At 31.6% G+C, this 21,291-nt stretch overlaps 1 protein-coding gene across 1 annotated transcript in view; it reads right to left on the bottom strand.

The window, feature by feature from the left end:
* LOC129218936 (trafficking protein particle complex subunit 9-like) overlaps positions 1-21,291 on the bottom strand; it is a 215,376-nt gene that overhangs the window by 75,859 nt on the left and 118,226 nt on the right. Inside the window, 6 exon segments of the mRNA XM_054853256.1 lie at positions 142-211; positions 319-447; positions 5,150-5,194; positions 5,196-5,222; positions 9,872-9,940; positions 19,244-19,383. Of these exon segments, the coding sequence (XP_054709231.1) occupies positions 142-211; positions 319-447; positions 5,150-5,194; positions 5,196-5,222; positions 9,872-9,940; positions 19,244-19,383 (480 nt within the window).

Below are 21,291 nucleotides of genomic sequence, written 5' to 3'. Positions count from 1 at the left end.
TACTAAATTAAAGCTACATATGCTTTGATTACATAACAAAGCTATGAAATTTAAGACTCAACATTTAACTGGACTAAAAAGCTTATAAGCTGAGAAGATTTACAAAATTAAAATTATACACAGAAAACTACGAATTCATACCTTTAGGGAATTCTTGAGCATCAAGAGGCAAATTATAACCTTCAAGGGATTGCAGAAGTAAATGATAACACTAAAGTGACAAAAAGTGTTTTAGGAAAAAAATAAGTAACAGCAAAATAACCTAAGTTTTGACCTTTATTTTTAAATGAGGAAGGATGAAGAATATTTTATTTTTACCTGTAGCCAGTTTTGATTATCATTTGACCCAGCAACACACCTCATTGCAGCTATTCTTTTAAAGAATGCTGCTTTCCGATGAAAGCCAATATCTGTATATATTTTTGCCAAAGCATCAAACCTACGCATCTATTGGAAAGACATTAATAAAAAAATCTTAAAAACATGCAGTAACCAGATAAAGTTCAAGAATAAGCAAAACAAGTTCAAAAAAAAATTAAAAAAAAATAAGTCACTTTTGTATAAATTATCATGCAGCTCAATGCATTAATAGAGTTATAGATAAAGTTGTCTTTAATAAAAATAATGTATGTCTTTAATTATATAAGTACAAAATTGCAATACCAGACCAAAAATGCAATACCAGTATTCGGTATTATTTAAAACGTTACAAAAGAATGCCAGTATTCAAGATTTCTCAAAAAATTACCAAAATATATTGTTTCATTCTATACTTCTTAACTTTGAAAAATGTGTAGTATTTATAAAAACTTGCTGAGAGCAAATATACAAGGAAGGAACAAATATCATAAGAAATCAATAATAGCCAGAAACAGAATGCATCTATTGAATTGTCACTAAGCCTTAAATTTATTTTAGTGCACAAATTTCCTGCTGTTGAAAACTCTTTCTCATTTACATAGGTCAATACCATGTAATATAATGTGCGATATACCTCCTCTAATGGCCTCAAAATTCTTCATCTTCAATTAATTCGGTCTCTTGGACGCTGGTTTTTAATAATTATACTTTGTGTGTATGTGTTTCTTTTGTATTGTGTGTAGTATTTTTTTAGTTACAGCTAGTTGTAATTTCTCTTTGAGAGAGGATTCTTCTCCAATATAAATATCTTTAACAATGTCCTCTTGATCAGGATCGAGTTGTGTTAGTTTTTTATTAACAATTTGGAAAAATTTATGCTGAAATAACCTAAGTGTTGATTTTTTTGGTTAGTTTCCCTTTATTCCTTTTAGTTTTTCTTTTAAAAATTCTAGACAATTATATTATTAATGTATATCTTTACAATTACAACCTGAAAATAAGTCCCCCCCCCCCCCCAGTTGTTTATACTTTTCCTCTATTCAAATTTTCAAAATATAAGTATTATCTCGCCAAGCATGCAGCTAAATTACTTGCCAGGACAGCATACCAATGCTAGTGACAACTGACAACAAACCAACATTGGTAATAACAACAAGGGTTTTTTTTTTTTCAAAAATCAGTACAACTGAGTCAATATTTAAAAATTAGATTATAAAATATTGCTGCAATTAATGGTTAGAACAAATCATTCATAGCACAAATATATTCGCAATTACACATAAAATTAACTTTTACAAAAGGCAAGTGGGTGATCTCTGATATTTAAAAAATTAAAACATGGTGCACTAAATGCATGAAAATGTAATTTATCACACCATATAGTAATGAAAATATCATTTTGTGGTCTTTCTGCTACTTTTGTTCATTCAGGCTCTAATAATTTGACATTTGAAGCTAAATTTTTACATCAATAGATTGAATTTGGTACTGTCTCATTCGAAAAGAAATGTATAGGTAAAACAACAGTAGATATCTGACAAGTTAAATTAAAAGCTCTTTAATTAAAATATATTTATTGTTTTAAGCTAATGCTGAAAATACCAGTATTTTACTGCAGCAAATACCAGTATTGCAAAATTGTAAAAATAGCTCAAAATACCGGTATTGCAGTCACTAGTTTTGGGGTTATAAGGAACCTTCTTTTCTGCACATAACAAGATGTTCCTCAAAATTCTAAAAAAAAAAAAAAAAAAATACATGCAATATTTTTGCTTTTTTTTTTTTTTTAACTTTATTCACTAAACTAATTTTTTTTTTTTTTCAATTACCAACAAGTATATTTCAAGCAGGATTATGCTTCAAAAATTTGGTTTAGCATATTTTCAAGTTTAAAAAATTTAACATCCTGAAAAATAAAGGGGGGGGGGGGAGATAGAACTTTAAACATTACTTTTGAATATTTTGATAAATAGAAAACAAAATGTCAAACATTCTGAATCTTAAAATCCAAAATAATACACATGTCTTCCTTCCCTGTTGTCTTCCATTTCATCTTTAGAAAGTTACTTTTTGTATAGAACTGATCACTAATATCTGTCTACATTGTTTTTATACATTTCACTCCTCCAAAATGAATTTACTCCTCTAAAAATCTCAAGAAGTAATTTCATGCCTTGATTAAAATAATAGCTATAGGGTAACGGCACCAGTAACAGACAGTCATAAGTTGGGATTTAAATAATAAGAATTTTAGGCGGATAAAACTGATGTTGCTCTGGCCCATGAATATGGTGCAACCAGCTAGTGTTATTAGATGGAATTTTATGAACCAACTGGTATTTACAAGGCAGTGGTGGAAGGTTATGACAGTCACCACGAGGTCAGCTGGTGTTTCATGTACATTTGAATTCAATAAGGCTTTAGTTCTAACAATAAAGAATTCTTGCACATTTTTAAGAGGAAAAAAGGGAATTTTTCCATTAGTCATCATTTCCACATCCTACCTGGAACTGGGTATCATCAGATTTTTTGGTGTCTGTTGCGGGGGGGGGGGGGGGGGGGGGGTCGGACTTTTATTCGAAATTGAGCAAATAAAAATAGAATTAACTAATTCAGAGAATCCAGAAGCAACCAAACATTAGGTGAGACGTAATTGCATGAGAGAAATGTCGGTTAAAAGGTCTAAATATAGCAAAAGGCTCAGAAAATTGAGTTAACCTGAGAGCAATGTCTTAAGCATGTCTGTTACTGGTGCTGTTACCCTACCTTTATATTTTTTCTTTGTTTTTTCACAAAAGATAAACATTTTGTTTTCATTAATGGGGTAACAACAGAATTTCAATGGTGTCAGTTTAGAACATTTTTATGATAATTGAAATTTCAAAGTTTGTTTAAGGTTTTCGGCACCTAAAAGAAATAATATCAGAAAGATAGCTATAGTTATCTACACAAGAAATCAAATAAAAGAAAGGAATGTGTGAAAATAACCTCATTTACAATGAAAATGAATGCAGTATTACTTTCTAATTAATACACTTTCTAATTCTGATAATTAAGTTTCCCATACAGAAAATTTTGCACAGTGAAATACATTTTCTAATTTAGACCACAAAAAGTTTAGATAATTATGCTCCTCTACATAAAGTAAATGCATAAAACTAAACAGGTGAAAATGTATCATGCACATGGAATCTTACTACACTAGGTGTGTGACAGTAGAAAACAAATTCATCCTTTATTTCTCCCATTTATCTTTCAATGGTTTGTTATAATTTAACATGAAGTACAGTTCTACAAAACCAATGCAACATAGAGGGGGAGGGGGAGTCATTCTTTCTTCCCCCTCAGTGGCGCAGCAAAGGGGAGGGGGGGGGGGGGGGGTTCACCCCAACCCATTGGTTTTAACATAAATGCAAATTCTAATACAGTAGTTTTTGAATATGAAAGGGCTGTTTTGATTTAAAAAAAAAACCTTCAGAAGGTATTTTTCGTCAAAAATCCCAGTCCAGAAGGTATTTTCAGCTGTGCTAATGTTCCCCCTACATAAGCAAGGATAGAGGATTGAAAAAGAGTGATTTTTAAATGGTGTGAATAGAGCCATGATGGTGTGAATAGAGCAATGAATAAATATGAAAAACACAAAAGATTTACTAAATTTCAAAGTAAGAAAAAACTCATACACAGAATTTGAAAAAAGAAATATAAATAAATAAACTAAAACAATAAAATAAAGAATCGAAAAAGTAAAATTCAGTTTGATTTTTAACTTGCATTTTCAACTGCCTTATTTTAACATTCACATTTATGTTAAATATAAGAGAATTAATAGCAATTTTTTGCATAAAGTCACATTTTAAAGCAAGAAGTGATACCAGTTAATTATTAAGTTTGCTATTATTATCAACATTGTTATCATTTTAAACGCACCTAACAAACATGTTACCTTACTTTTAAAAGCTTGAAATAACTATTAAAAAAACTATTTTTTCATGCACTTTCATATGTTAAAAAAAATGTATGTATCTGCAACAGATTAAAATCAGGAACCAATATGTAAAAAACAAGTAATAACTGTAAATCAAAAAACATTATTTTTTTTGTTGTAATCATACATTTAGCCTGGAAGTGGGAGAGCCCTTCAGTCCCTCTTGAATAAAAATCCAGAAGTTCTATTCTTTTGAAATTAAAAAATTACAGATTAAAAGTATTTTTGACATTAAAACATTTAGCAACCTAGGGTTACTAGCTAGAAAAAAATAATTATTTAGTTTGCTTTGCAGGATTGTTTGTTCAAGGGATATGGGAAATGGGTTTGTTACTTTTGCTCAAGGAAAAGGGAAACACATTATTGACTTCATTAGCAAGAAAAGTCAAATGTATATCTCATAACACTTGTTGCAATATTAAGCGTGATCAGTCACAATGATGTGGAAGTAATATGTTACACAGTAATGTGAAATTGCAAGTTTATTTTACTGCAAACTAGTCCAGCAGGTTTTATTTGCAAAATGGAAGCATCCACAAATCATCCAATACTTGACATTTTATGTACGGTGGTAATGAAGTTCCCCCTCGAGGCAAAAGGAGAAGAAAATAGTTTTCACACACCAAAAATTGGAAGCTTGATTTCTTTGCTTCCAGGGCAAGTTCTTAGAATGAAACATGATTTTTCCCACTTTCATAACAACAAATCAACAGAACATAAAATCTCAGTAGGTTGAAACCAATGAGGAAGCCTTGATTGCTTTATAAAATGTTTTAAAAGATGTAAAATACATAAAAGACTTACCTTTTCATAGTCAGTTTGAGATAAAGAAGTGAAAATTACATTTTTTCAAACATTCTGAAGCTTGTAAATATTTCTGAAATAACAAATTTACACATAATTAAATTGCTGCATATTTAGCCCCACCAAACACACATAATTGGATGAATAAAGCAACCCTATTTTCATACATTTAAAAAAATATATAAATTCTGAACTACCAAAATTACGAATTATCCTTAAAAATGCCTCATATTTTTAACGATTACCTACATACAATGATCTTACTGTGTCATTTAACAAAATGTGGTCCTGGCACACTGAAGTATTTTTTTCACATTAAGTGAAAACAAATCTTATTGTTAGACTAAAAAATATCTGTTCTTTTTCATTTCAGCACCAATTTTGAGATGAAAGAACTTTTTAAAATTAGATTTTGCCATATTCCAAATAACACAGACAGCAACAAAAAAAAGAGAAAGAAAAAAAACACAGTGTTAAAAGATAAATTAAAAAGATATATGTTTCTTAATTTTTTTTTTCGAATATATATATATATATATATATATATATATTATATATATATATATATATATATATATATATATATATATATATATATATATACAAATACAAATGTGACGACCAAGCAACAGGCTCTGGGCCCAGCTAGGCTGGTCCTAGCTGGGACCAGCCTATTTTATATATATATATATATATATATATATATATATATATATATATATATATATATATATATATATATATATATATATATATAAACATCAACAGAACAATAAACAGACAAGGTTACAACACAGATAAATGACAGAGATGAAGTCAGTACCTTTCAACTTCATCCTATGGTCGAAAGACCAAAAATTTTTAATACTAAAACTAAGAATAGGATGTCCAATTCCGAGAAAGTCAACATTCAAGAATACATTGGGCAAAAGTACCACATGTGAAAAATGAATGCAGATTCTTAGAATTAGGACCTAAAACTAAGCACTGGGGGTTTCGTCTCGGACATTAGAAGCCAAGGCTATAAAAAAATGTCCCTCCAACAAACGTGAAAATCTTTTTTCACGTACATAAAAAAAAACTGATAATTTGTAGTACAGAAAGAAATTGAAAACTAAAGTGGGGATCAAGTCTCCAACTCCCCTATTATAAAATTTACGCAATCAATTTGTAGTTGTTACAGGAGTGCCCAGCCCCCCCCCCCCCCAAAGGCGAAGGAGCAACACCTTAAATGCTTCAGAGTACCCCCCTCCTCAAATGAGATCAAAAACCCAACAAATTGATTATACCTAACCAATTCCATTGTGCAGTCTGCACCATGAACCCCATATGAGTTTCAAAAAAAATTTATACAGAATTGTTACTTAATGTATATTAACACACGGGGAAAAACAAGTTCATTTCACTTTTTTAAAAGCTTCACATGAAAATAAAAGTTAATATGAGACGCAGCATATTTATGGAGCTACACATACTGCTTTACATTAAAAATTTTGTGAAAAAATTTAGAATTACCCTTCAGAAAAAATATTGCTATCAAAATAATCCTACACACTCTGTTATTGCCACTAAAGAAAAACAAAAGATATTTCAATAACTTCCTACAAATGGTTATTTGCAAAGAAACAGCATCAGAAAGTCAAATACAGGTAATGGTGAAATGGCTCTAATATACAGAAATTAACTTAGAACATCTGCCTTAAGTCCAACATGAAACTGAAAAAAGTCGCTTTTAAACAAACAGTTTTGCGTAATTTACATCATTCAATAAAATGCTTTACATTAAAAAAAACGGAATAAAATACAAAAATGTAAATACTATCAATTTAATATTATGTGACTATCAAACATTTTTTTTTTTGTAAGGCAGAATTTAGAGCATATTTCAATGTTTAACTACAAATGTAAAAAACTGATGTATTGGTCCATATGAAGTGTATCAGCAAAACAACAAAGCATTCAAATTGATTGGCAGGAAAATGAGCTCCTGTGTCAGTTGAATGTCTTAAGAGTGAAACTTTGGTTCTTCTCACTTAACAGAAAACATATATGTGACCAAGTGTAATGGTTGAAAAATTCATTTTCCTGATAGAATCATGTCTTCCTAAGACACTGGGTTTGGTGGCTACTTAAGTGAAAACCAGTCTCTATAAGAAAGCATAGAAGTGCTGTGTAGTGTGTAGAATCAAATTGGTATGCATTGAGTATATACGATTTGGTTCTGTTTCAATCATTTTTGTCATACAGCATGTGTTTTTAGTGTTCTGTAACAAATAATAGATTTTGTGTAACGAGTGAGTCAACCTGTGGCAGCAAAGTGAATATATAATGAGAATATCAAGTACAAGGAACCGAGAACTATAGAGCTGATTGCCACATGCAGCTAGTACATATGTACACATACATTGCTCAAATGTTCTATTAAATATAGTGACCTACCCAGCAGCAGAAACTTTCTAGCCAGTCCTGCGACACTATTTTGTTCAGTTGAAAATAATCTGCAGCATTATTATTAGTTTATAAGTTTTTATAAAATACACAAATCCCTTGTAAAGGTCAAGACTCAGAAATTTTCCCAACTGACCAGTGGCCACTAGACCTGAAAAACTTAATGGCCACCACTGTCGCTGAGTTTTAAAGCATAAAAAGTTTGGGCGGGGGGGGGGGGGGAGTCACTACCTTCATAGAAATAGAGAATTCTGTACACTATGAAAAACAATTATCCAATTCATATTTATTTAAATGTAGAAAATTTAAGTTAAAATATGTTTTTGAATTTTTTTTTTCAAAAAATGATTTAAATAAATAAATTTCTAAATGAGAATTTAGCAGAAAACTGCATTTCAGATGAATGTTTTAGTTTATAGCAGTACTTCCAAAGCAATGAGGATCAAATACAAGTGTGCAGATAATAATTCACAATTTTCATGAAAATAATTTTAAAAAAAGATTATTTATTGTACACTTTATGCTACCTTCAATAGTTTGTATTGAGGGTAAACTGATCAAAACTTGATCCAATTCTGTTTTTTGGAAACTTAATCAAGTAAGAGTCTCGTCTATTTCCATCTTGTGAATGATCGAACATGGCGTCTAAGCGAAAAATTCATGATTATAAATAGATTTTTTAATTTGTAAAGTGGTAATATATTCAAAATCCTAGAAATAGTCAGTTTTTTAGCACATCAGCCTCTAAAGCAATGAATATAAGATAATATAGTTAACATAAAATTTTGCATTTTTCAAGTCAATAGTTAAAAATTATCCGAAAATAATGGCACATTTTGCATTATTGAAACGTAGGCAGTTAAAGAGTCTAGCGTACCAACATCTTGGGAATGACTAAACATGGCAACTACGACAAAAATTAAAATCTAAATTTCTGAATTTGTTGCTAAAAAATAATTTAAAAAAAAATCCTCATGACATTACCCTTTAGTTGAAAAGTTTTTAGCACTTTTGCGTTTAAAAGCAATGAGCATATGTTAAAATTTTTAAACATAAAATTTTACATTTCTCAAGAAAACTACTTTAAAAGATAAATTTAAAAAAAAATGATTTGGTGCATATTTTAAGTTATTTTTATTAGTTTGCAGTTAAATGAAACATCCAATTATGTTTTGTTTTGGAAAACGTAGGCACAAGAGCGCCCATACGGGGGGGGGGGGGGGGGAGGGGGGGCAAGTGGAAGCTCAAGCCCCCCCCCCCCTTTTGAAATTAGATCTTCCTTGCTTTTTAGTACTTCTTTCTTTGCAAAAATGTAAACACATTTCTTCTCCAGCAATTAATGAATAAGTTATTAAAAATGTCAAATTTTAAGAACTCTAATCAGTGCAGAAATCGGTTTCTATGGGGGAAAATATCTGAGGACCCCCCCCCCCCCCCCCCCCCGCTATTAACATTTTACATATGGGCATCCTTGCTAAAGCATCTTATCTACTTTGATCTAGTGAATGACCAAATATAGCGACTATGTTTCTAGCTAAAATGCTGAAGCATCCATCACTTTTCCGGTCAAAAAAACGAACTCTAAACGATGTTTGCCAAGTTGCATTTCATTTTTTATTTACTTTTACTTTCTTTCTTCTTGTTTTTTGGTTAAAATTATCTGCAGGCCGCTGAAAAATCTGCGATGCATGTCTCGCGTCTTGCATTTTCTGCTACTAGGGTGACATAAGACGATCTTTTTCAAAAAAAAGGGGGGAATTGCATCAAAAATTTTTATAGGTCATTGAAATAAATATATTATAAAATTAAAACATATATACATGAATGAAAACAAAAACAAAAATGTGAAAAGTGCAGGTTCATGATGTTCAATAAAATAAAAAGAAATTTTAAGAGATTTGATTTTGCAAGAAAGAGGGAAATATTTTGAAAAACAAAGATGTTATGAGGCAGTGAGAAGCAAAGAGATGTAAGCGGAGACTTTCAAGTTTTGCGTAAAACGCTTTTAAAGATAAGGTCCTAGGTAGGCTTTCATTGATTTTTTTTTGTAAATCATGCTGTATAGCAACACCTACCAAGGCTACAAGTACTATCTCTAGCGCCAAAACAGAGGAGAGGGTTACGTAACGATTTGTATTAGTTATCTCGAATATTTTAATTTTGGAACTTACATCCCATTACTTCTTACTGCCTCATATATTCTCAGCTTGATCTAAGGTGCATTTCATTAATAAAAGAATGTGACACAATATCAATTGTAACAAGTTGAATTACCTCTTGTGTGGCTAGAACTTTTGCAGCCTTAATACTGCACTCCATTTCTAAAACTATAGCACCTTGATACTAAAAAAAGAATTTAAAGACAGTATTAAATTAGAAAATCAAAAATATGCAAAAGCAATATGCAAGTTATTAATTTTGAAAAATTGAGAAGTATCATACAGGTTTTTTGACAAAATTTTTGATACTTGTGTCATACTACTTCTAGAAAATCGATTTTAAAAAAATCTAAAAGCAACCAAAATTTAACTGAAGTATAAGATATAACCTATTATTAGAAAGAATTAAAAGGTTAAAAAGCTTGGTTTCAGGCAGTGTTGGGCATTAATCAATTAATTTTTCAATTGCCTTGTTAATTGATTAAAAAAAGTAATTGCAATTCAATAAACTGCAATTAAATTAATTGCAATTAAACTATCAATTGCTCTATTCAATTAATTTAATTAGATTAATGTATGTTAATCATTTCTCACAATTAAAATAACTGCAATTAATTTGCTAAATTGTTTTATGAAACAATTAAAGCTAACAATTAACTTTATGTTAATTGTTAGCTTTAATTGTTATGATAGCCCTCTGTTGCATCAATAGGTACAGCGCAGAGTCCAAAGTATTATTCGATTTTGCATTTTCGTTCAGTGCTGAATGCTCGTTCGCCGCATGAACTAGTCTCGTCTTGGCAAGCTACATGTAAATGTTTGTGTTTTAATTAAGTGTTTTAAGTTTGTGTAAATCATTGTTTTAGGATTTAGGTCCACCCATAACAGAGGAGGTGAGAAAGAAAGACATAACAGGGTACGTGTGGTTCTCAGAGAATGCTCCATTTAAATTTTTTTTTAAAAAATCATGCTTTTCAGATACATTCCTGTAATTTCTCTCAGATGTCCTTTAGACTTTTATTAGTACAGAAAAAATATTTTTGAATTTTTAATTGAAATATCCCTTTTCTGAGGAAATTTTCTTGAGCCCCCGAATCGTACTCAAATCCTAAAAGTTTTTAAGACCTGCATTTCCAAACAAATGAGTGACACTATAGTAGCAACAGCAAAAAGTACCAAAGACAACTTTGTTTTTCAACTTTGATTCCGACACTGACTCCGATATTTCATTCTCTGAAAAAAGTCTCCTCAATAAAGCAGAACTTTTGATACTGCATTTTTTTTCAAAGGAAAGCCAAGTTTTTCAACTGCTCAATATATATCCTGAGATAAAAAGTGTTTTTATTAAATACAACACACCTTTACCATCATCAGCTGCAGTTGAACGCCTTTCTTCTTTTGTTACAATGACAAATCTGCCTAAGAGTCACAGATTGTCGGACAGCATGTTCGAGAAGAGAGTAGTATTAAAATGTAATTTACATTATTAGAAGAAAATATAAATTGTCATTGTCTATCTATTATGTTTCATTAAAGTTAGTTACTGTTGCAATTGTGGTTTCAATAAATTTCATTAAAGTTACTGATGATTTATCTGCATTGATCTTTTATTTGTTGCTAACATGTGTATTTAAATAGTTAGTAATATGGTATCCGTCCAGTGTCCAAGTCCCAGGTAGACCTATCGCCTGTGTAGTATATTATACAAAATCAGTACATTTTTTAATAGTTAGTTTAAATTAAAATTCACAAAACAATTGACAATTGTTAATTGCAGTAAACTACAATTAGCAATTTATCAAATTTTAACTGTAGTAAACTACAATCAACAATTATTTGTTAATTGTTACTAATAGTTAATAATTAAGAAATTGTTAATTGTAATTTTTCCACAATTACAATTGATCAACTGTTAGTTGTTGTGGTTATGTTTACCAATTAATCAACTGGTAATCTATAATCGCCCATGCAATTAAAATTTGCCCAACTCTGGTTACAGGGTGCATATGCGAGATATTTGCAGAGTAAAATACGGTATAAGCTCCCATTTATTCCAATGCACATAGCAGTTCGTGTGTTTTGCCCAATGCTATTATGTTTAGCGGATTTTTGGTACTTATACAATTGAGGCAGTGAGAAGAAAAGGGATGTAAGGAGCAAAATTACAAATTTGGAGATAACCAGTATAAATGATACGTGAACCCCTCCATCTGTCTTGGGGCAAGAGATAGTACTAGTAGACCTGGTAGGTTGTTATACAGCATAAATTAGAAAAACTTTTCAATTACCTATGACTTTAACTTTAAGCATGTTTTACTCAAAACTTGAAACTTCCACTAACATCCCTTTGCTTCTTACTGCCTCAATTCTTTTTCAGTCTGTAGTTTTTTTTTTCAACCATAAGATGGAGTTTTCACTGCTGAAGAGCAGCAACTCCAAAACCTTTTTGTTTCTCTAACACACATATATATATCTATATATATTTATGTGTGCATACGTACATATATATATATATATATATATATATATATATATATATATATATAAATATATATATACTAGGGTAGTCCTTAAAAATGAACTTTTGAAATTTGAACGGGCCACCCTCCCATTTTTGTTTACGACCTAAAATAAGATATCCACAAAAATTTCAGGCAAAAATGTATTTTAGGGGTCGCTTCCGAGCTTCAAAGATGCGAAAATTCAGCATTTTCTCACCAAAGTTCAAATGAACTTTACTGTAAACTGAAACATGCATAAATAAATATCAATACCACGTGCTGTTTGCACAAGAAGTCTACCTTCCCCCATTGTACAGGGTAGAAAAGGGAGTCGAATTCAAGTTTAATGTTTTGATATGAGATTTTACGACCATGTGTTCAGAGAGCAAGACTGAATTTTCGTTTATTTCATTGGGGAATAATACTATTAATGGCACCGTATTTTTGGTAAAATGGGTAAAGTAGAAGCAAAATAGTTGAAGAAGCAATGCTCATTAAAAAAAAAGGATTAGTTTCGAAAAAATGAAGAAATGGGAGGAAGAAAATATGAGACTGCTGTTTGAACGAGTGCCAACCCCTTTAGAAGGAAATGAAGGTAAATGTGACGTGTTTGAAAGTTACAGCTGTTCTTTAAATGCAGACCAAAGTTTTTATCGTGCAACTTATCCCTTGCAAAAGAAATAGAGGTAGGAAGAACGTTCTAAAAATGATGTTGCTATGAGTCTTGATACAGCAAAATTGAATGATACATAAGCAGTTGTTGGCTTGACAACAATGCTTAAAAGCATAGGCTGTGATCCATCGGAATACAACTTAAACAAATCCTCCATTTGGTTTTAGAATAAAAAGCAGAAAGAACGCTGCCCAATATTTAAAAAGTAAATTCTCACTTCATGTTCCTTTAACCCACATTGATAGAAAACTTTTAGAAGACATTGCAGGCAGTGAAACTGTTGACCGAATACCAATCATTGTTTCAGGAATAGCTATTGAGCAATTACTTTCGGTAACGAAACTCCAATCGAGAACAGGAGGAGAAACAGCTTGGGTTGTTTGCAAGATCCTAGAATCTTGGGAAATAGGTGACCAAGTCAAATACCTGTGTTTTGATGCAACTTCGACAAACACAGGACAGGAAAAGGAGCATGTTTCCTCATTGAGAAAAACTTAACAGAGAATTACTCTGGATGGCTTGTCACTGTCATGTTCTTGAAATAATGATTGAGGTCGTTGTGGTGTTAAATATGTTGGATCATCAACAGGGCGTGAAATACTGATATTCAAACGACTTAAACATTTTGGGAACTCTATTCAATCACAGTAGTTTTCAAACTGCCATATCTGATGTTTTTATCCACAAGAAAGGAATCCAAAATGCACCAGATGTCGTCGCGTTTGCCGAGAATCAACTTGACCAGTTCCAACCTCGATACGACCACAAAGAACTTTTAGATTTGACCATCATATTTCTTGAAGGAACTTCCTAAAGGTAATACACGTTAGAGTTCCAGAAGGGTTACATCGTGCTCGATGGATGGCAAAGGCAATTTATGCTGTTAAAATTTATGTATTTAGAGATCAATTTGAACTTTTTGAACAAGAACAAGTTGGCATTCGCTACATATGCTCGTTTAGTAAAATGCTATGTAAAGAGCTGGTTTCACGCAGCAACAGCTTGTTTTGCCCCAAAAAATGATTAGCAACTTATAAAAAGGCCTAAAAAAAGCATGAAAAAATTGGTTATTGCACACTTTGAAATCTCATAACTAAGTTTGTTCGCCATTTGTGATATCTATCAGAGGAGCTCGTCGCTGTTGCGTTTTTTGACGATTGTGTTAATCAAAAAATGAAAGGGAAGATGGTGGACACTTTGAAAAGAAAAGGAGATGATAAACCCTTAAAGAGAGTTGGAGTAGATCCATATGCAGTCCTTAAAAAGGATTTGAATGATTTTGCATCGAGTAACGCAATGCAGTTTTTTAAAACTTTGATTATATCTTCAGAATTTTTACAAAAAGATGTGACAGAATCGAAAGACGAATCCTACAAGCAAAGTGAAGAAATTGTTAGTTTATTAAAGGTTGTAAATAATGTATCGGAACGTGGAGCTGCACTAATGGAAGAATAGAATAAACATTTTACAAAATACAAAGAACGAAAGCAGTACTTGTTGCTGACAGTGAAACAGTTCAGAAGCAAATATCTGGACTCTAAAAGCACCTTATTGTCTTAAAAGGCAATATAATGTGATTTGGTTTTTTATTTATACTAATTGAAAGAGTTTTAAAATCTTAACAGATGTGTTTAGTTATAAATTGTAAGACATAATTAATAGATACCGTTTTTTTTAACAAAAATGCGAAAATTCGTAATTTTGTCTACAAATTAAAAAGTTTTAGATGCAGTAGCAACCCCTAAAATTTGTCTTAAAAATCTCAAAAAATGACAACAATTATTTTTTATATAGTGGACCAAATCTAGGGGGTGGCTCGTTGAAAATTCACAATTTTATTTTTAACCTCATATTAAGGACTACCCTAATATATACACAGGGTGTTTCGTTTCAACCTGCAAGACCTTTATTTTCACAACCGTTAGTACTAGATGTAAACTTTCAACTGCAAACCTGTTCAAAATCAGATACAGGGTTAAGATGTTGAAAGTTTGCAAAAATAAAGATGAGTCAAAAAATAAAAATAACTTTTTATACAAGCCTTAGGTCCCCTAACTAACATTTAGAGAAATAATCTCCATTAAAAACTATTACTGACACAAAAATCTTGGCATTTGTGTGCCCATAACTCAAGGAGATATTCCAGTTCAAAGTTTTAAGGGACCATACAGAAGATGAGATTGGAACTTATCGCCCTTTCAGAAGAATGACAGGTCTTCCAAGTAAGAAAAACAAGGTATTTATATTTTTCATCACTATTCAAAAATAAATGCACAAATGTTATGCCGTGTTCTGCAAAAACACACTACAAAACCACGAATAATTTGAAAAATCACACTCTATGCACACATATAATTTTAAACACTGGTTAACAGCTATATTTCCCCCCAAAAGGCGTTATTAATGGCGAGTGAAAAGTGGTGTAGGTCACAAAACGCTGCATTTCATATGAGGCCCCTAGTTTCAAAACCGGATACTTGCAAAAAATTCGATTTTCTATTTTTTTTTTTTTGTTAATCTTGTAGAGAATCATAAGGCCTATTTGCCTGCTCAATATTAGGTTCAAAAACCACTTCTTTCCCCCTTGAAATGGGGTGGGAATGTCTGCCTCAGTTTCAAAACCGGACTTTTTACAAGTTGAGCGTTTGTCCGCTCCTACAAGTATCCGGTTTTGAAACTAGGGGCCTCATATCTTGGTGAATATTGGTCGTACTAATTTCAAACGTTTTGTGTTGGAGTTATATTTCAATGGAGATTATTTCCCTAAATATAACTTAAGGGACCTGGGGCCTGTATAAAAAGTTAAATTTTGTATTTTTTGACTTATTTTTATTTTTGCTTCAAACTATCAATATCTTAACTCTGCATCTGATTTTGAACATTTTTGCAACAGGAAGTGTACTGTACACCTAGGACAAACGGTTGCGAAAATAAAGGTCTTGCAAGTTAAACGGAACCCCTTGTGTATATATATATATATATATATAAAGCATGAGATACATTTTAAGAACATTTTAAACATAAATTCAAATAAAATTGAAAGAAAAATGAAAGAATAAACACCAAAGTCTTTTTCGTTCGTTTATTTACAGGTATGTTTTCATGTTCAATTTTCCTCCAAGGCTCTCGACGAGGGTAGCATGTTATTGGGACCTTCCCTCTTGCTAAATAGAGAGGGCCTTGTGAACTTAGGGACTGGTCCTCGCCTTGAGAAAGTATCAGTCCCTGGTTCACGTTTTTCATTTTAATGTTGTTTCCGTGTTCTTGCTTATTGCATTTTCTAATTTATATTGCTTGTTTATTAATGAACATATATATTTATAAATATTTATATTAGTGGCATACCTAGCATGCGTGACAACCGGGGAGGTAATGTTGGGTGTCTAATAAGTTTCTGTCTGATTTTGAAAATATATGTATCTTATTTGGGAGATCATTGAAAAGAGAAAGTTATTGGTACTTTGCTGAAACAATACTGCTATGAAGGCAACCGAGAGCCAAAAACACTTCCATTTTCTAAATTAAAAAAAAAAGTTTTTTTTTTCTTGTAAAACTGTTATTCTATACATGATCCTCTGGACATAACACTATGAAAAAGTTTAAATTTAGAAAAGTACCTCCACCAGGCTCATCAGTTTAAAATTTTCCAGGGGTGGGGGGCAACAGGTATACACTCAATGCATTTTCAAAGAAAAAAACACAAAATATACAAAAATGCATAAATATATTGCTTCCAAAATTGGGAGGGGAAGCAATTACCCCCTTCCCCCTTTCACTCAAGTGATTGGCCTGTCCCCTTCCCCTTTAAATCTTGACATTAATACATCCTTACTGCCACGTAACACATTTTACTACATCAATCACATTAGGTGCTTGGCTCATGGGAATAAGAGAATCAAGGAATTTTCAGATGTTTTTTCTCATTATCCCAATTTTTCGCGACTTTCAAAGCTTTAAAAAAAAAAAAAAAGGAAAAACTTTTAAGATCCCCCAAATGCTTTTAACTAATCATAAAAAATTTAAAGTAACTAAAACACTATTCAATTCTTAAATTTAACAACATAAGCTAACGTAAAATTTTACGACTGCATCATTCAGCAAAATGATCGGAATCGAATAAATTCGCAAAATATCTTTTTGGGAGATTTAAAAAAAAAAATCTAATACTGTTAAAATCATTCAAAAAAAAAAAAAAACTACCATTTATAAGTACACAAGAATAAGTGAACTCTCCAATTGAATTGATATTCTTTATTTAATCTACAAACATTATGAGCCAGAGAAAAATTGTTTTCCAACATTATGAATGCAGGTGGGTTGGCTGGTTCGGGTTTGGTGGCACAAGAGCCAAAATAAGCTATACTGCATCAATTGGTTAAGTACAACTTAAAACCAGTATTGAATGTACTATATCAACATAATCATACTTGTAAATACAGGGTGTTTCTGAACTCTTGGGAAATTTTTAAAGGGCTGATTGTACACATCAGAACAAACAATATAACGGCAAAAATAAGGGTCCCAAACGTCTTCCGAAGGAGATAGGTGCCATTAAAGTTTAGAGTCCTAAACTTCGAATGATCATAAAAAACGGGAAAATTGGACGATTCATTTGCGGTTTTCGCTAAAATTCTTCTTTGCAACAGTATTTTTTTGAAAATCAATTTTGAAGATGTAGTTTAAAAATGCCAATAGAGGATGCTTTAGACTTTGATGTAATGAACAAGTATTTTTTACCACTAGAATATCATTAGATTTTTTGGATGCTTGGACTTAAACTCAAATTTTCAGCTCAAACTAGGAATCATTGGGCGTGATTAAGCTGCGCAAACTGAAGTGTGTTCAGAAATTCAAATACACTCTGTCACAACAAAAAAAAAATACATTAACCCAGAAGGAAACGAGCGATCTTCACGAAACTTAAAATGGATATGGCCCATGACAAGATAAGGAAATTATTACAAATTCCGAACAAAACATTGTTTTATTAAGAAGTTATGACACAAGAAAGGTTTTAAAACTGGAAGTTGTATGGCCTTCTCTAGCAGCTATACAAGACAAAACACGGCGTGGTATGGAGTGAAATAGGTTACCTATGACCACTGGGACTAAGTTGGGATTATCGTTGAAGATAACATGCCTCCTATCTGTCACAACCCAGCTAATCAAGTGCAGAGAAAATCCAATGAACGAAAATCCAATCCATCGCAATCGACGTTGGTTCGAGATACCAGCGTCTTTCAGTCTACTCGGTATTGTTTTTCTTGACACCATCAGTTTCTTGGAAGGTGTTAAACAGCATGGAACTAATTTTAGTGACCTTGTTGATACGGAAGTGGACGCTCTCATGATGTGCGATCTTTGCGCACATTTCTGTTTCTAGAAGGCCTTAACCGACTGCAATGAAATGACTCATTTATTTTTACCTACACTAAGCTACAGCCATATCGCTCCGACCGAGGTGGCAGAAGATATGGGCGTACAACCAACCTGCACCTCCGAGACCTACTGTACGTCCTTCAAAAACTCCAACAGTTGTTCGTATACCTCTTAAAGGTCGTCCTGGTCACAATAATGTCCTTACAACTCGACAGTTTCGTTTGAAGTGCCCTTTGACACAGGCTTTCACACTTTCAGTTGTACCTATATGTGCATCTTGTATGCGCATAGCGTGCTTACCCTTTTGTCACTGGCGACGAAATTTAAATCATCTCTTACCAAACTACATTCCTGTTGAGTTTGTAGGTTGCAGCTGAATTTATTCTTGATACACGCATTTTTTGTGACAAAGTGTATTTCAACCTTTGAAGGTAGTTCAGCTTTCACTAGTTAATCACTCCCAACAATTCAGATTTTGAGCTCAAAATTTAAGTTTAAGCCCAAGCATTAGAATACATTTAATGAGATTCAAAAATAGCGGTAAAAAATAGTTGTTCATTACTCTAAAGTCTAAAGTGCCCTTTATTAGCATTTTTTAGACTACATCTTCAAAATTTATTTTTAAGAAAATACTGATACAAAGGATAATTTTAGCAAAAACTGCAAACGAATTGTACAATTTTGCCATTTATGATCATTTGAAATTTTGGACTCAAAACTTAGATGGCGCCTATCTCCTTTGGAAGAGATTTGAGACCCTTATTTTTGCCATTATATTGTAGTTTGTATTGTAGTATTGACCTGATGTGTAGAGTCACCCCTCAAAAATTTGCCCAAGAGTTCAGAAACACCCTGTATGTGTCAAGAATAAAGGCGCAAAAACTTAAAAACAGCCACCATTAAAAGTAGGAGCTGAATAAAACTCATGGAAAACCTTTTGGTAATGAATCACAGCTTCCATATATTTTTCTTCAATTTCATCTAAACTAAGAATATGTTTACCAAGTTGTTTATACTCATAAGCATCAACACCAATAGGAAGACTTTTGCTGGAACCACTTGAAATGGCTAAAACTGAAAGAGTAAATTTTAAATGCAATATAATTGATATATTTCAAGCAACACTAAAAATTACAGTAAAAAACTAACTACAAGAGCAACTGAAAGCCGACAAAAAGTTACTACCCTATTTTTTGGGAGAAACTGCCAGATGTATATGCCCCACTAAAGAAAACTGAAATGGACAAATGAATATGTCCCACTAGCCGTACTTGAAAATGGAAGAATTATCTTCAGATGTGCTGCATCAGAGAAAGAGCTACATTAGCTTCGACAAAAATTCATTAGGTGAGCATTTAAGTACTATAATAGTTAACACAGTTGAAACATTGACTTTGAATCTGTCCTTGTAGCAAAATGAATTGAAATATGATTGATAAACAATTTTTAAAATATATTTTAAGCTATCATTTTGTCACTATCTCAATCTGTTGCATCAGAGATTTTGGAGCCAGTTCTAACTTTCATAACGTTGACCATTAATATTGTATATCAAACTTTAATTAGTCCATGCAGTAGACTTTCTATTTGCAGTCTTCATAAAATATCCTTCTCATATTGATGAGTCTTCAATAAATGCTACTTTTTTATTATACAACCACATCAGCATATAAACTATTCATTAGTATTTAACTTTTGAACCCACATTAACTATGGCTTACATAACTCAAAATAAGGAACTGTCGGCTTCATATACACAAATATCATTGGTTCCAAGAAACATTATTCAATTAAGCGGGGAAATTTTCTTTAGTTTTAAAAATTGGCAAATTTGTTTAATAATAAATCAATAGCTATATAAAGTAAGTAATTCAAGTTATTGATAAAAAATTTTTGAAATCAGCTTATTAAACAAAATAGTGTATTTATTCATTAAGCATAAAAATTATAAGCACGTATGAAAATTAATAAAAGAGTAACTTACAACTTGTGTAATAAAATCTTTGTTTTTGCACTTTTTTCATTACATTATTTTTTGGAAAAGTCCATAATAGTAGGTTGCTTGCTCCAAGGTCATTTGTGAACACTTTTCTGGCTCCCTTTTTTCTCCTTGTCTGCCATGTTTTACATTTAATATTTATCAATTTGTTATTGTTTGCCATGTCTATATTTTTTTGTGTTATTTAATCATTTGTCTGTGCTATTTATTTTCTCCCTCAATGGCAACGAAAAATAAAATTAGAATAGGGGAAATATTTTGATGGAGTGTGAATGTTGTTTTTCTCACCCGTGGTTGGCGAAAAATATTTTATATTTTTACATCAATTATTGTTATTTTTTAAATTTATTTTGAGTTTATTCAAACCTTTCTCAGCAAAAAAATTTGAGAAAACTTACCAATATTACTCAATTATGCGGAGAAATTATCCGATTAAGCAGGGATTTTTAACATTGTGTCTATGAGGAAGTATTTAGTTCCGGAATGTTTTATTTGTATAAATAGGAAATTCGTTTATTCATTACCCGATTAAGCAGGGCTGACAGTAATTAAATTTTTTGTTAACCGAGTCTGAACTATTTTATGGAAATAACAGAAAAAAATAAAAAAACTTGGATTAATTTCTGACAAATAAAAAGTTTTTGCAATCAAGAATTGCAGCAGTCACGTGATTGTTCCATGTTTCTAAGAGTTATTATTTCAGGCACAGAAAATAAATTATTTTTTAGAGAATGTCCATGCTTCGTTTTATCGTTTTGCTATGAGCAAATTAACTTCAATTTAAACAAATCAATTTATTAAAACCAAAAAAAAAAAAAAGCGATGAAAATATCATGCAACAACCCCAAACAAGTGGTATATTTGACAAAAGAAAAAAAAGAAAAGAAAAAATTCCTATCGAACTCAGACAAAACATTAGTACATGGATTTAAAGCTTAGATGTATAGCTTTAGTTCAGAGTGAAACCTTTTTTTTAAAACATT

Source organism: Uloborus diversus, chromosome 3, assembly GCF_026930045.1.
Source record: "Uloborus diversus isolate 005 chromosome 3, Udiv.v.3.1, whole genome shotgun sequence".
Taxonomy (NCBI): Eukaryota; Metazoa; Arthropoda; class Arachnida; order Araneae; family Uloboridae; genus Uloborus; species Uloborus diversus.
This window is presented reverse-complemented; position numbering and strand designations above follow the sequence as displayed.